The sequence below is a fragment of the Corythoichthys intestinalis genome, chromosome 7 (genome assembly GCF_030265065.1).
Source record: "Corythoichthys intestinalis isolate RoL2023-P3 chromosome 7, ASM3026506v1, whole genome shotgun sequence".
Taxonomy (NCBI): domain Eukaryota; kingdom Metazoa; phylum Chordata; class Actinopteri; order Syngnathiformes; family Syngnathidae; genus Corythoichthys; species Corythoichthys intestinalis.
The window spans coordinates 51,870,126-51,887,983 of record NC_080401.1 but is presented as its reverse complement, the minus strand read 5'-3'; the positions used below and the strand labels follow the sequence as shown (position 1 = coordinate 51,887,983).

The 17,858-nt window shown below is 38.1% G+C and overlaps 1 protein-coding gene across 1 annotated transcript in view; it reads right to left on the bottom strand.

The window, feature by feature from the left end:
• Positions 1–10,804: 10,804 nt before the first annotated feature.
• The window catches only part of oca2 (oculocutaneous albinism II), a 75,688-nt gene continuing 68,634 nt past the window's right edge, over positions 10,805–17,858 (bottom strand). The window contains exon 24 of the mRNA XM_057842310.1: positions 10,805–11,236. Coding sequence (XP_057698293.1) covers positions 11,149–11,236 — 88 coding nt within the window. The 3' untranslated portion in view covers positions 10,805–11,148. The remainder of the gene's footprint in view (positions 11,237–17,858) is intronic.

The window sequence follows — 17,858 nt, the reverse complement described above, 5'->3', positions numbered from 1 at the left end:
CGGATTTTCAATGGCAGTTCACGTGTGTATTCAGCTTTAATCAGAAGAGCAACATATGCGTTTGTTTCATTTTAGCATTTTGTTTTAGCTTTTCTGTTTTTTTTTTTCCAACAGTGCAATAATAAAAACAGCCCAAATGGTGCTTTACTTCGCTCTTTTATACACATATCAAATAAAATTCAAACCATACTAGTTAATCCCTAAACTGTTGTTTTTGGCAGCCCTTTGAATTTTCGTCTTAGTCATAGTTTAGTCATCTCAAAATGTGTTTGTCGTCGTCTAGTTTTTGTTGACGAAAACTCAAAACTAATTTCGTCTAGTTTTAGTTGATGTTTACAAAAAATATTTTCGTCTTTAAAATAAAAAAAATAAAATAAAAAACACTAAAAATATATCAATGTTTCCAACTATTTCGAATGAACTTTGACAGACGAGCACGTATTGTAGCGTCTACAAGGACAACGCCAACTTGGTGAGAATACACACTCAGCAGGAAAACAGTGCATTATTTTTAACTAACTGTACCTACCTGAACGCTACGAACTGTGTGTTTAAAAAAAAAAAAAGTTGTCCAAGAGTTTAAGCGAACACTCATTAGAATTAGCCTCATGCTAACACGAACGCAACTGCTTTGCTAACGCTACAAGTTACATTTAGTGTGTGACGTTCACTCAGCCGTGACCTTTAAAGGGTACCATGGATAGAAAGACATGTAGTTCTTAAAATATAAATGTTAGTACAAGTTATAATAATTTTTTATTAAAACCCCTCTTAATGATTTCGTTTTAATAAAATTCATAAAATTATTTTAACTAGTAGGTCACCATTGTTGTTGACCTCGCACGGTGGTGCGCGACATGCGTACGCTGCCGGACTCACCCACTCGCCCACCCACAATGTCCCTCTTTAACTACATTAACATGTCATCAGTTCTGCCCTTCCAATTTGAACCTGAGTGGTACATTAATGAGAAGGACAGCAAAAGCGAAATGAACAGGAAAAACGGGATGAGACGAGTAGCGTTCATGTGTCAAGTTCGCTAGTGACAGCACTCCCCTGCTTTAATGGTAAGAGCAGGGGCGTGTTTGATATCAAAAACTGTTTGCAGATCCTCACGGTAAACTATTGTGTGATCCAACTTATTCCAATATTATTATGGAGATAGTTAGCATCCAGAGCTGTCGTGTGCTTTACATATGATTGGCCTTGGGTCGGCGCCTGCGCGGTGTCTCCGCTCGTCTGCGCAGCTGTTGCGGGTTTGGTGGGGCTCGCGTGCGGTGAGATGTGATTGGGCGCGCTCAGGTGGGGGGTCCCGGTGCCGGGACTGGCGCTGGGGCAGCGTAGGGTCGGTTGACAACGGACTTACACTCACAAGGGATTCACACGATTACTGGGTTCTAAATCACAGAGCTGATTTGTGTACACTCTACCCCTCCCAATCACTTAGCTTATAGACCCCCCCCCCCTTCTTTCCCTGGTCAACAGGCCCCCCACATGGTGTCAACCGGAAATACATCTAGCTAACGATAGCACCAACATATTAATAGTTAGTGTAGGCGTTCAATGTATTTCTTCTTGTTGTTTGTTTCTTTTCTTTATTTCCTTGTGTTTCTTTTCTTCTGTCCCCCCATAACCCCTGCCTTTTCGTTGCTTTGTCATAATAAATGAGATATGTTGAATGATCACAATGGGAGTAAGTCATACTCTCAATGTGAAAACATTAAAACTGTTCAGACCAACCAGACACTTTGACTTCCATTCTCCGTGTCAAACAGCTGAACAGGATAGGTTTAAAAAAAATTTTTTTTAAAGACGCAGAGAAAGGCAAGTGGACACAGGCGTTCAGATTCATAGCTCAGACCGCGCCGTTTATTGGCTTCACAACAAACATAAGTATCATGTAGTGAAAATTTTACACCAAAAATAATATTCAATATCTCTCAAAAAAATTTTCACAAAAAGAAAAGTGCTTCAATCTGTATTAATGAGGCCCTGTTCTCACACAGTTAAACAACAATGCAAAGAACTGGCATTCACAAATTCACAATCAAAATAGATATGCAAAATACACAGAAAACTTACTCAGACTTTGGTCAAACTCTAAACATTCTAGCAAGGAAATATTTAGTCACAATATACAAACTATGATGCTGGGAGCCATTATCAGGAGTCTTGTTTGTTGTGAAGACATCACTCAAATGAACGTAAGTCACAATGGACCTGCACTAAACAGGAAACTACGGTGTCAGTCGAGGGACAAAACACACTCATTGGCTTGATCTCTTATTAATTCAAAACATCGACACTTTGTGGTGCATTTAAATCACTACCTTACATAGTTAAAAAATGACACTGTGAAGTACAGCAGCGTTGCCATCTGGCGTCAACACCAATGGCGAGCTACGAGTTTATTTTTGCATTTAAAAATTTTAAATTTTTATTAAAACGAAAACATTAAGAGGGATTTTCATATTTAAATTATTATAACTCGTACTAAGATTTATCTTGTAAGAACTACAGGTCTTTCTATCCGTGGTAAACTTTAAAGGCTAAAACAAAATTGCATATTCTTTTTGACCAAGAAAACAAATCTTACCATGTGTGCATGCTTGAGACTGGAGAGGACGCTGCACTGGTAAATGGGGAGTGGGGCATGAGTGACAGTGACACAACCAGACACTGCTACGATGCAGGCTAACTACACATAAAATGTCACAAATTGTGAACGTGACAAAAACTATTGTGAATTTTTGTATCGTTCTCAACAACTGGCATTAGGCTCGTTACGTTAAAACAGGTTTTTAACTCGCTATTTTCTCGTCATCGTCATGAAAAATAGTTCGTTGACGAAATATTTTTGTTATTGTCATCGTTGACGAAAACAGCTCTCTCTTACAAATGACATTTTTCATTATGTTATTTTATTTCATTTACATTTTGTGTTAATAAATGAATCCAAATATCATATTTTAGTTTAATCACTTAAAAAAAACATGAATAACGTACGAATTATTTGTTTATTACTGTGCATGTTTCAAATGGATTCAAATCTTATTTACGTCATTCTTTAACAAAAATGTAGTGGAAAATAAACCAAAGATGGCTTTATTAATACACTGGTTAGCGCAAAGTGTGTCAGTGCGACTTGTTTTAATGTATTCAGTGCAGTACTGTAAAAGTTCCAAAGAGCTAGTTAGCTTAGCATTGCTGTGGGATGTTATTGTTCTAAAGTTCAAGTGTTTATTTTCGTTATCTCTAAAGGGAACGTAACAGTAATTGAATTTAGTTGGAAAATTTACCTAAAAAAAGAAGTTTGCCTATTTGGACAAGACGACATTCAGGACATATTCCACGATGCACTTTGTTTTTGATTCAGAAAAATTCTCTTTTCTGGATTTTCAGACTTGTTTAGCATATTGAAATTATTTTAAATCAATTATTTTGTCATTGTCAAATTTTCAACATAAAATTTTGTAGCGCTCTGCTCTTTGTCATGTACAGTATTTCCGTCTATTTCCTGTCCGTGGCGTTTTTGCCTGTATCGATGGAGTACCTCGGGTGAAACGTACGTGGAGATTGTGCTCGCTGTTATTCAAAGTGAAGTAAGTAAATGGGCCACACAAAGGAAGCAACAACAAAAAAAACTACTTCCTGATGCTACATTTCGGGTTTTTCTTCAGCTTTGGTGTCATGAATTGATTTTTTTTCAAGTGTGGATTACTGCTACGACTGAAATATTGTTGGATAATAAAGTTTTTTTATAAGTGTAATCACTTGTCGTCACCGTGCGTCGTGATGTATTTTAAATTATAACCATGTTCCTTGAGTTGTATTGACAGCCAAGTACATTAATAATATGCTGGATGCAGAACAACCCAGTTTAATGAGGTGCGCATTATGGCCGCCTCTCTAACGGACGTTCCTAGGCAACAGCACAAGAAAGATAAAGAGGTCCTTGAGGTTGATATTAGAACGGGTGACTGGGTCAAGTCTTATTGAATGTTCCTGCCATGATGCATTACAGCGGTGCGTTTTTAAAGCGCTTGATCATGTATTTAAAAAAGAAAAAAACGCACATGCGAAAGCTCAACAGACAAAAAGCTTTTGTTTGGGTTGATGTATTTTTCTTCTTGGTCTTTTGGACTCAAAGTATCGGAATCGGTAAAAAAGTATCGGACATGCCTTTTTTTAATATATACATATTTTTTAATTAAATCGTTTTCTAATTGTATTTAACGTTACAGACATAATATGTTACACTCATCCAGAGTCTTTAGTTTTGGCTTAAGGTAGGATTATCAAATTTATCCCGATAATGGCGGTAATATATTTTTTAAAAAATGTATGACGTTAAAATATTTAACGTAATTAATGCATGCGCTGCACGACCCACTCACGCATTGTCACGCTCAATCTGTAATGGCGCCATTTTAATCATATAGAGAGCTAAAAGGCAGCGTAAAATGAGTAGAGTGAATTTTGGAAGCCTTAGGAGCCTTTTTTTTAAATTGGCTAAAGCCTTACAATCCCTCTCCCTACGATTAGAAATATCGTGGGAAGCAATGTGGGGAAGCAAGGTAGTAATTGATCTTTTTCTTAACACCTTATTTTATTTCCCAACGCAGAGAAGATTTATCAATTGGTAGCACTACGCACAGTCATGGTTGCACTTCCCATCATGCATTTGGGCAGAAGTTAAATGGCTGCAGTATCATTTACTGAAAGCTCAACAAATACACTAGATGGCAATATTTAGTCACAATATACAAAGTCACATTTGTCTTTTAAGAATTACAAGTCTTTCTATCCGTGGAGCCCTCTCACAGAAAGAATGTTAATAATGTAAATGCCATCTTGAGGATTTATTGTCATAATAAACAAATACAGTACTTATGTACTGTATGTTGAATGTATATATTCGTCGAGTTTTACTCATTTTTTTCTTAATGCATTGCCAAAATGTATATGATCGGGAAAAACTATCTTGGAAATGAATCGGGAGCAAAAAAAAAAAGCAATCGGATCGGGAAATATCGGGATCGGCAGATACTCAAACTAAAACGACCGGGATCGGATCGGGAGCAAAAAACATGATCGGAACAACCCTACTTACGACCGGAATTTTCGGATTATAAACCGCTACTTATTTCCTTCATTTTGAATCCTGCAGTTTATAGTCCAGTGCATCTTTTTTGTTGATTTATTTGGGGTAATAGGCAACACATGCCTCCTAGCATGCATTGCAGCACTACAGATGTAAATAACAATCAAAATTCATGTTCTGTGTAGGGATGCGAATCGAAATCCGATTCAAATTCGCAACCGGTTCCGAGTGTTTCGAGGCCTCGACATCACAATGAAAAAGCCTTAACGATCCCTTTAACAATTCCTAAAGACGCGTATTGCGTCATGACGTGTCGTGTTGTCCAGACGCATCAAACTAGCATGGCGCCAAGAACCACTCGCTCCAAAGTTTGACTACACTTCACCAGGAAAGAGTGTGAAAATGGAAGGTTACGACGGGTAAGCACGAGCATTGCAGCCATAAACATAACAATGACAGCATGTAGGTTCAAACGCTCGAAAGTGTGTCTTCACTTCACGAGGAAAAATTACAACAAAGCGACTTGCAGTCATTGCAAGGTGGAGGTAACTGCATCGGGAGGGAATACGACTGCGCTGTCCTCACAGAGAGGCAGTTCTGGCTATAGACCCTACCCACCGACGTCACAAAATCACGTGCTCGCTGTATGGTTCCGCCCACTTGTCCGTCATTTTGTGTCTGTATTATCAATGGTCTCAATTGATCGAGCAATTTATAATGCATTTCATGGAAGACCCGGTGCTTTCGGATGCCGTAAACTCACTTGATGCGTTGCATAAAAGGCGTTATGTGGAAAAGCTTCAGTTTATCCATTCGCCAGATCCATATTTGATGCCTAAATCGATGTTTTTCGACCCGCTGTCTCCGCCGTATTTGCCTGACATCTGCTAGCTACCCTGAACTGTACAACTATCTTGTCCACACAAAATCTGCCTATTCTCACGAAAGTTTGAAAAACTTTAAGAGCTTGGAGGCTTATAAATACTTCGTTGCTGGTTGGGTGAAACAGGTCCTCGTCCACGAAAATTCGGCAGGAATCTATCTTGTGCTTGGAAAGGTGAGTTACGAAATTTTCAATTCAATATCTTTTGTTATTGCTAACATCCACTGTCAAGTCTAATGTATTTCATGTCGTTTGTCAATGGAGTTAGGGCTTTTAGTGTTTATATGGTTTAGCGATAGCACTCTCACTACATACATACGTGTATGTTGTCGGCGATTAGCCTAGCAATGATCTTAATTGTGGTTGTCAGCCCAAAACCCTCTAAATATATATTAAATGCATCTTACCAGATATAAAATGACTACTACATAATCTGTGGTAATCGTTTGGAGCCCAGTTTTCTCGTCGAATTGCAGCAGCCCATCTCGCTCTCTTCTCTCCGGGTCTCTCGGAATCCGGTAGAACTTCAAGTCTCTCCGTCTTCTCCGTCTATCTTCTCTGTTATTGCAACCGACCGCCACACACGCCTTCACCATTTTGATTATTAATGTTAACGAGCAGAAAAACACGTCGTAAATAGGAGGAATGTACGTAGCCGTAACAGTGAAACATGATGTGTTGACGGACAATTGGGCGGCACCAGTCAGGAGGAAGGAGTTGTGACGTCACGTGGGTAGGGTCTATACAGCTAGCTAAACTCCCAAATGACGATGTAGAAGACGTTGGTATAATTTGCTGACTTTATTCAACCATCACTTGAAGAGTGAAACTAAGAATAGAAATGAAACAAATCAATTTCGTCCCCAATAACAAACAGGTTTGCATCAACGTAAATCAGCGATGATTAGCTGCTAAAAACAGTATGGTTAGCATTCGTTCGCTAGCATTAGCACATCGTTCAAACCACTACACAACTGGATTTAAGTGTCCGATCGCGAGTGGAAACACAACAACAACAACACAAAAGATGATACATACAGGCGTTGCCTCTGTAGATATTAACATTAACAAAGAACGTAGGCTCGTAGAAGTGTTTCCCTCTCTCACTTCGCTCGTTCACTCGCTTGGATGCGGCATTTCTTCGGGTGCCCAAACTGCGGCCCGCGGCCTCCACATTTGGTCCGGCCATTTTGATTTTTTTTTTTTTTCTCAATCGTGTTATTTATTTCCTGGCCTTTTTCCTTGAAGAATTCAGAGAGGGTTATTTGGTTATTATCTATTTAATTAATAGTGTTTTTATTATTAATTATTATTATTATATTATTATTTTTATTTTATTTACTTTCATTCCGTGAAGAATCCAGAAAGGGTTATTTGATTGTGGCTTTCTGAAAAACAATAATTTTTTACATTTATGCACTTCTGCAATCGTCACACTTTTTCTGTTACAAACTGACCCCGGCCCCTCATCAGAGAAGGGAAAAGTTATGTGGCCCTCACAGGAAAAAGTTTGGGGACCCCTGCTTTAACACATATTGCCAAAGGCGGAACAACAACCTATCTGCCAATATATACCAATATTTTTTATTTCCATTAGATAAATGTTTCAGTAAAATGTTACACATTCTTGTGTGTTTGCCACTTATTGCCACAGTTAACATTGAGGCTTTGGGCCTCTTTTGATTTCGTTGTGAGTTTGTAAGGTTGTGAGTTCTGATTAAACAAACTCGATGCCAATCAAAACGTTTGTTCTTTTTCCCCAAATTAGAATTGATAAGAGAATCAATAAAGAATCGAATCGTTAAGCAATATCGATAATGGAATCGGAATCGTAAAAATCCTATCAATTCCCATCCCTAGTTCTGTGCTAATTATTTATTCAATTACTGTTCCAGTTGTTTCATTAATTGCTTGTTATGGTATAGTGTTGTTAATCTTACTTTCAAAAAGTAATTAATTACAGTTACAAATTACTCCTCCCAAAAAGTAATTGTGTTAGTAACTCAGTTACCTGAATGTAAAAGTAATTAGTTACTTGGCAAAGTACCTGGTGATAATTTTCATCTTTTATTTTTTCTCTCTCAAAAAAAAAAAAAAAGGCTGCATCTCGTCGAGTGGCCATCACCCTTGTGAAACCCTCCGTGCATTTGTAAGGAGCTTCCTTGTCTTGATGTCGGTATCCTGCATCTCTTCCAGCGGCATCGTACCCTGGCCACTTGAAGAGATGCAGATCTGTGTAAAGGAAAGAATGAATGGGGCCATGTATCAAGAGATTTTGAGTGAAAATCTCCTTCCATCAGCAAGGACATTGAAGATGAGAAGTGGCTGGGTCTTTCAGCATGACAGTGATCCCAAACACACAGCCAGGGCAACAAAGGTCGAGGTCCTGGAGTGGCCTAGCCAGTCTCCAGATCTCAACCCCATAGAAAATCTGTGGAGGGAGTTGAAAGTCCGTGTTTCCCAACGACAGCCCCAAAACATCACTGCTCTAGAGTAGATCTGCATGGAGGAATGGGCCAAAATACCAGCAACAGTGTGCGAAAAGCTTGTGAAGAGTTACAGAAAACGTTTGGCCTCCGTTATTGCCAACAAAGGGTACATAACAAAGTATTGAGATGAACTTTTGGTATTGACCAAATACTTATTTTCCACCATGATTTGCAACTAAATTCTTTAAAAATCAAACAATGTGATTTTCTGTTTTTTTTTTTTTATCCACATTCTGTCTGTCATGGTTGAGGTTTACCCATGTTGACAATTACAGGCCTCTCTAATATTTTCAAGTGGGAGAACTTGCACAGTTAGTGGTTGACTAAATAATTATTTGCCCCACTGTATGTTTATATACATATATATATATATATATATATATATATATATATATATATATATATATATATATATATATATATATATATATATTAGGGCTGTCAAAATTATCGCATTAACGCGCTGTAATCAATTTTTTTAATTAATCAGTTAAAATATTTGACGCAATTAACGCACATGTCCCGCACTGTCCCATGTCAGACAGTATTCTGACTTTTGGTAAGTTTTACAGCAAGGTTTTTTGTGCGAACAGCGAACTCTTGTGGTCGCTTTGCGACATGGTTTATTGCTTTCTTGCCAGTTCAATATGGCTGCATGACGTCTCGGGCTGACGCCTACGTTGTAATGTTGTTCTTATATGATCCTTGGACAAGATTTGTCCGTAAGTATGGTTGTTGTAAAGAATGTACATATTATGTTAGTAAGCGAAATGTTATATTTTTTGTATGAGACGCTTTTTGTTTATGTTTAGTGAACCTGTATAGCGTGCTAAGCTAACGTTGTTGCTAATGCAATGCTTGTGTACTTTTTTTTGTAGTTTTACTACGGTCTAAAGAGAACAATGGTTTGAGGCCATTTTATTAATAAATCAGATGAAAAAGGAAGAAGTCCGATTATTAAGGCGTCGTTCACTAGCTGTCTGGCTTTGGAAAAAGTAGACGCTTCGGAGTGAGGACAGCATAGACAGATTTAAATGACAACAATTTATTTTACAGAATATATATATATAATTTACAGAAAAATATGGCATATTTTATAGATGGTTTGAATTGCCATTAATTGCAATTAATTACGATTAATTAATTTTTAAGCTGTAATTAACTCGATTAAAAATTTTAATCGTTTGACAGCCCTAATATATATATATATATATATATATATATATATATATATATATATATATATATATATATATATATATATATATATATATATATATATATATATATATGAAAAGTTTTAATCGAGTTAATTACAGCTTAAAAATTAATTAATCGCAAATAATCCCAATTCAAACCATCTATAAAATATGCCATATTTTTCAGTAAATTATTGTTGGAATGGAAAGATAAGACACAAGATGGATATATATTCAACATACGGTACATAAGTACTGTATTTGTTTATTATAACAATAAATCAACAAGATGGCATTAACATTATTAACATTCTGTTAAGGCGATCCATTGATAGAAAGACTTGTAGTTCTTAAAAGATAAACGTTAGTACAAGTTATAGAAATTTTATATTAAAACCCCTCTTAATGTTTTCGTTTTAATTAAATTTGTAAAATTTTCAATCAAAAAAATAAACTAGTAGCATGCCATTGTTGATGTCAATAATTCCACAATGCTCATGGGTGCTGAAGCCTATAAAATCAGTCGCACCCAAGCGCCAGCAGAGGGCGACAAAACTCCACAAAAAAAAAACACAAGTAACAAGTGGCCATTGCACTGTGCTGTCATTTTAATCTGTTTGAGCGAGGCATGTGCGTTATTTGCGTCAAATATTTTAACGTGATTAATTTTTAAAAATTAATTACCGCCCGTTAACGCGATAATTTTGACAGCCCTAATATAAATATCAACTTTTTTTTTCTTAAACATTGGTTACCATTGACGGGAATAGATGTCCAAGCCATTTTGTCTGCGTTGAATCGCTGGCAGCTCCCACTCAAATTGAATAGGACATCTATCACCGTCAAGGGCAGTGAATGTGTTAATTTTATTTACACAGTTATACTATGAAAATCAATGAAATCAGATATACTTTTTAAATTCTATTCAAGTATCATTTTATATCCACACATATTTTGATTTTCTGAAAAAATATATCTTACATTACATTTAAAGCCACAATGTCAACCTTAGTTTTCTGATTTAATGATATATAATTCAATATATTTCTGTACATTTTCTGTATTTCTTACCGTACATATGAAAGCACTGGATGGAAGAAAGAAACTTGAGAAGCAATTTAAAAACACTGTCCACTTTATTACTCTGGGGTGGATTCTTTCAGGTGCTCTACTGACAAGATATCATCAAAATAATCGACTCTGCCAACAAAAGGACATCACTTGAAGGACGTGCCCAAAATATGATTATAAAATCCCTTTAAATGGGTGTTATGTTTCCTTTATATACTGTATAAATAATAATAATCTTTTGGGGTAATATTTTTAGTACATAAGTTTGCAGAAATCTATATTGGAGTGCTTGCAAAAGCTCCCGACTTCTCCTTTGGCGGTTTTTGGTTTATTGTAAAACGGAACGATTGAAGTATGGGCTCCCTGGTTGCGTTCTGGATCTGCGTGATTTCAAGTATCGGGTCACATGTTCCATCCCAGTCCGATGTGTGTGGCCAGCAGGTAGCACATGCCTATCATGCATGTCATGATCATCATAGGGAAGCCTAACCTGTCGGATCACAGAAGAAAAACAATGGGACACAACATTAGGTAAACTATGTTGGTCATTTTTCAGTCAACCTCTGCTGCCGCCTGCTGCCAGCTGCCAACACTGTTGTCGTCCAACATGCCTCCTAATGTAAGAGGCAGCTAAGATTTGTTGATATTTCAGACTATTTATGTTGCCTTCCACCCTGCAGACACCCCCATACTGGATGTAACCCCAGACCATGATTTGGCCACCACCAAACTTCACTGTTTTCTGAGTGAATCTTGGATCCATACAGGCTCCAGTAGGTCTCCTGCAATTTTTGTGGCAACCGTGGTGTAATTCAATGGAAGATCCATCTGAAAAATCCACCTTTTACCACTTTTCCAGCATCCATCCTTTTGACAGGCTGATTTTTAATTGTCTACACTCTGAGAAATAAATAGTCTGAAATATCAACAAATCTTAGCTGCCTCTTACATTCCTAACCATAAAAAGGGACAAATTCTGCAACAGGATGGTGCTCCATCGCATACTTCAATCTCTACCTCAAAGTTCAAGGTAAAGAAGATCAAGATGGTCCAGGACTGGCCAGCCCAGTCACCAGACATGAACATAATTGAGCATGTCTCAGGTAGGATGAAAGGGGAAGCAAGGAAGACGAAACCCAAGAATGTTGATGAACTCTGGGAGGTACGCAAGACTGCTTTCTTTGATGTTCCTGATGACTTCATCAATAAATTGTATGAATCCTTGCCGAAGCCCATGGAAGTCATACAAAATATTAAATTTGGATCCCACGGCACCACTACTTAATTCGCTTACGTTATGTAACATGTTTTTGTATTCGAAGTACAGTTTTTGTCCAATTTTCACACAACTTTCTGTAGGCGACAAAACTTTTGTCTTACCAAAATTTGACCTTTACTGTATGTCTTCATTAAATGATAAATCTTTTTTCAGTGAAACAAATATATTTTTGTACATTTAACATCATTTGGGAGGGTCTTAGCTGTCATATGAGCCATTTCTGAAACCAATTGAATAACTAAAAGTCAGGTTATTAGCAATTGTTCTACAAAATGGATAAGCCACAAGACTTTTATGAGGGACTGTAGTTCAGTGTGGCTTATCTATGAACAAATGATGTTTTCGTGTCAAATTTGGTGGGTGGCGGCTTATAGTCAGGTGCGCCTTATAGTCCGAAAATTACGGTACTACATTACAGCTGCATCTCTAAGGAGAGTATGTTTTATCTGCTATTCGGTTGTATCGCGTTCACGTTACACAAGCAACACCAGGCTATACTGCGAGTACTCAATTAGAAAAATAATAATAACTAGGCCTGCAAGCAGGACTGAACGGGCCCTCGCAATCTAGCGCAAAGCGGACGTCACGCAACTCCGACAGTGTGCAGGTCAGGGTGGTGGCAGATCCTCCTCTCTAATCATCTCATTAGAACCTAACATGCTCGAAAGTCGCCTCTTTACATTCGCACACTTAAGATATAAAAACCCCTATTGGAGAGAGTACTACAAAAAAGGAGGCACTACTGAGCTGTGCAGCCAAGCCCTTAATCAAAACCAAAATGAATCTTCTAACTGGGCCAATTTGACCAAGTGTGCCAAATTCTGTTTCTCTATAAGCTGCCGGAGTCTCTGAAAAAAAATATTTCCTTTTAATGGCGAACAAAGGGTCGTCACGGCAACAGACATAGACATGTGGACATGGGCCGTAAAATAAGTATTTCAAAAGATCTTGAAACTACAATGACCAACCTGAAAAGAACTGGACATGCATTGGAAAAACGAATGACTTTCTATTGCCACTAGTTGGCGCTGTAGGGTTGATGCAAATGACCCCTAAAGGACCCTTCAGAGTATGACTCAACGAGCACGAGATGTTTGGCGCAGATATGTTGTAGATCTTCCAAGTTATGACTGTTCAAAACTTGTGGTGAGACGAAATGGCTTCAGTCATGTTTACTTCTCCTGTTGGACCCTTCTGCTTCAGCCAAACCTCAATATTTTTCATCAGGCACCTGAGCACAGGTCTTAAGGCTCCCCTGATGCAAGTTTGAGGTCAACAGATTTTTTTCCTTTGGAGGAGGAACCTGTCTCGTAAAAAAAGGCATTTCCTTTTCTCACTAGGGGGCGCTAAGCCTAATGGGTAATATTTCAATGCAGTCATGTTAAGGGTGGGATACCGCACATACATGCCAGATATGAAAAAGATTGAAAGTTGTGTCAAGGAACTATTAGTCATTTACTTAATTTGTCATTTTGCCGAAAAAATGGCCGACTTTGGCACCACGCCCAGGTCAGACCCGTGAATGAAAACGCACCATTTTAAAAACTTAAGCTCTCATATGTCTCCTGAACAGTCTCACCAATTTTGAAGATGATCCAACTAACTCCCTTGGCGAAAAGGTCTCAAATGTGCACCCTGTAAATCGATAAAAATTTCATATTCGATCCAAAATAACCGATTTCCTGTTGGGTTTGGAATATGGATGCCAATGCTTTTTTTGGAGCAGTTTTGGACAAGGTATAGACTCCCCAAATTTCATTGCTCTACGCTGACAGACCCTAATGTTATAGGCCAATTTTAAAATTTCAAGGGGGCGCCACTGAGCCATTTTGTTACATTTTTTGCAACGTTGCAAAATTTACAATCTTCCGCACGTATGTGCAAATTTTGGTGACTTTTCGTGCATGTTCAGGCCTCCAAATTGGCCGTTTTCATTTGCCCTGGAAAAAAAAAATCCTTTGCAAAACAATAGGGCCTTCGCACGCTTAGTGCTCGGGCCCTAATAAATAAGACAATATTTAATTTTCCCTCTTTGTTTTTGATGATTTTTTTTTTTTTTAATGAATATTTCTTATTCAAAAATTCACAAAATATTTGGACAATTTTTCAGTCAACAATGTCTAACTATCCAACTATTAAAAGAGTGCACTACAATGTAGCAGTAGGGCTATAAATGCATTTGATATTTTTTTCCACCGGTTGAAATGGTACTATATGTTTTGCCAATTATCTGAAAGCCGATGGATGGGCATCTTCTGTATGAAGTCAGCGCCCTCTCACTTGGCCGTCACTTTAACGCGTCCTCGTATGCGCAGATGGTCGTCCGTTTGGCCGCCGCCCACGTCCTCCATGGACACATGGCGGCTCGCGGGGCCCGGGAGACTTTGCCCCCGGGTCGTCGGCCAGTGTGGATCAGTCGGGCCCGAGCCAGAAGGCTCGCGTACACTTTGTGCCAATTGGGATTATTATTAGGGATCAAGACACAGCCAGTCTGACATTTTGGTCCGGAACAGCTGTCTTAAGGTTATTTTCCAGATGTCCTTTAACTTATTTACTGCCAGTTCTTTTCACAACACTGTGTCGCCAAACACTCACATTTTTTTCAAGACGATTTTTTTTTGGTAACCGCGTATACAATACACAACATTTTCAAATTTTTTAGATGACCTTTTTCTCCTGACTAGGGTAGGTTGGTTTTTAGGGTTTTAACGTGTTCGGATGACATCTGTTTTGTTTGTTGTAATGACTTTTAATGAAGTGCATTGTTTTATTTTGTAGGTTTTTTTTCTCAATTTTGTAGTATAGTACTTTCCTGCCTTTTATTTATCATGTACAGTGGTACCTCTACACATGAACGTCTCTACATACAGAATTTTCAGGTTAAGACACGCCTCAACGGGAACATATTGCCAAGATAAAAAAGGCAAAAGTACAGTATGGCTGGTACTCGCAACTCTCAGTTTACTGGACGTAACATACTTATAGCTGCTCTGCCATTGGCTATTGCCGAGCATTCCTGCATCCAATTGGCTAAGTGGGACCTCTACTGTATATGTGCATCCCAGCATCCTCTTCATTCGCCCCTCGTGTTCCGGCAGCTTTACATGAGTGTATTAACTAGGGTTGTTCCGATGATGTTTTTTTGCTCCCGATCCGATCCCGATCGTTTTAGTTTGATTATCTGCCGATCCCGATATTTCCCGATCCGATTGCTTTTTTTTTTTTTTTGCTCCCGATTCAATTCTAATCATTCCCGATAATTTTTCCCGATCATATAGATTTTGGCAATGCATTAAGAAAAAAATGAATAAAACTCGGACGAATATATACATTCAACATACAGTACATAAGTACTGTATTTGTTTATTATGACAATAAATCCTCAAGATGGCATTTACATTATTAACATTCTTTCTGTGAGAGGGATCCACGGATAGAAAGACTTGTGACTTTGTATATTGTGACTAAATATTGCCATCTAGTGTATTTGTTGAGCTTTCAGTAAATGATACTGTAGCCATGCCCCAATGCATGATGGGAAGTGGAACCATGACTGTGCATAGTGCTACCAATTGATATATCTTCTCTGCGTTGGGAAATAAAATAAGGTGTTAAGAAAAAGATCAAATGCTACCTTGCTTCCCCACGTTGCTTCCCATGATAATTCTAATCGCTGTGAGAGGGATTGTAAAGGCTTTAGCCAATTAAAAAAGGCTCCAAAGGCGGCCAAAATTCACTCTACTCACTTTACACTGCCTTGTATAGGTAAAATGGCGCCATTACAGATTGAACGCGACAATGTGTGAGTGGGTCGTGCAACGTATGCATTAATTGCGTTAAATATAATAACGTGATACATTTTTTAAAAAACTTATTACTGCCATTATCGGGATAAATTTGATAACCCTACCTTAAGCCCAAACTAAAGACTCTGGATGAGTCTAACATATTATGTCTGAAACGTTAAATACAATTAGAAAACGATTTAATTAAAAAACATGTATATATTAAAAAAAGGCATGGCCGATATTTTTTTGCCGATTCCAATATTTTGAAAATGACGTGATCGGACCCAATCAATCGGGACATCTCTAGTATTAACTTTTATTCCTTACTCGATTCTTGGTTTTTTTTGCATATGGTGGTATGGAATTTCTCACATTTCTGCTTAAAATCACCATCAAATGTGATCTGATCTTCGTCAAAATCACACAGATGAAAAAAACAGTGTCTGCTTTAACTAAACCACCCAAACATTGATATGTTTTCATATTTTACTGAGGATATTATGCAAACAATGACAGAAGGGGGAAATATAAGTAAGTGAACCATCACATTTAATATTTTGTGCCCCCCCCCCCCCCCTTTGGCAGCAATAACTTCAACCAGACGCTTCCTGTAGCTGCAGATCAGTCCAGCACATCGATCAGGACTAATCTTGGCACATTTTTCTCTACAAAACTGCTGTAGTTTAGTCAGATTTTCAGTCAGATTAGTCTTTAGGTCACACCACAGCATCTCAATGGGGTTCAACTCTGGACTTTGACTTGGCCACTTCAGAATGTGTATTTTCTTCTTCTGAAACCAGTCTGCAGTTGATTTACTTCTGTGTTTTGGATCATTGTCTTGTTGCAGAATCCATCCTCTTTTCAGCTTCAACTGTCTGAAAGACGGCCTCAGGTTTTCCTGCAAAACATCCTGCTAAACTTTTGAATTCATTCTTCCATTACAGTTTACAAGTTGTCCAGGCCCTTAGGCAGCAAAACAGCCCCAAATCACAATGCTCCCTCCCTCCCCCATGCTTCACGGTGGGGATGAGGTTTTGATGTTGGTGAGCTGTTCCATTTTTCCTCCACATGAGACATTGTGTGTCACTCCCAAACAATTCAACTTTGGTTTCATCAGTCCACAAAATATTTTGCCAAAACTTCTGTGGAGTGTCCAAGTGCCTTTTTGCGATATTTAAACAGGAACAATGTTTTTTTAGAGAGCAGTGGCTTCCTCCGTGGAGTCCTCCCATGAACACCATTCTTGGCCATAGTTTTACGTATAGCTGATGCTTGCACAGAGATATTGGACTGTGCCAGTGATTTCTGTAAGACTTTAACAGACACTCTAGGGTTCTTTTTTAACCACTCTGTGTATTCTGCGCTGAACTCTTGGTGTCATCTTCTGTGGATGGCCACTCATTGGGAGGGAAGCAACAGTGCCAAACTCTCTCCATTTGTTTGTTTCTTTGACTGTCGATTGATGAACATCCAGACTTTTAGAGATGGTTTTGTATCCTTTCCCAGCTTTATACAAATCAACAATCCATGATTGCAGGTCTTCAGACAGCTCTTTTGACCGAGCCATGATGCACATCAGACAATGCTTCTCATCGAGACATTTCTCACCAGGTGTGTGTTTCATAGTGGGCGGGGGAGCTTTAAACCACTCATCAGTGATTGGGCACACACCTGACTTAAATTGTTTGCTAAAAATTGGTTTCAATTAGGCCTGAACGATAATGGAAAAAACTATTGTTGCGATTTTTTTGAGGTTTGCGATATATTGCAATATTATATTGCGATATTTTTTTTTAAATTGCATTTTTTTTTTAAAAAGAAATTTTCACTTGATGACTTGAATAGCTGTTTGGAAAGACTTTGGATGATTCACCATCACCACAGTGTACAGTGATCCCACGTTTTTCGCGGTTAATGGGGACCAGAACCCGCCGCGAAAAGTGAAAAACCGCGAAGTAGCGCACCCCCCAATTTTTTTTTTTTTTTTTTTTTTTTGTGTGTTTTTTGTGCTCAATGTATTTATTCAGATTTAGCATTGGAAAGAG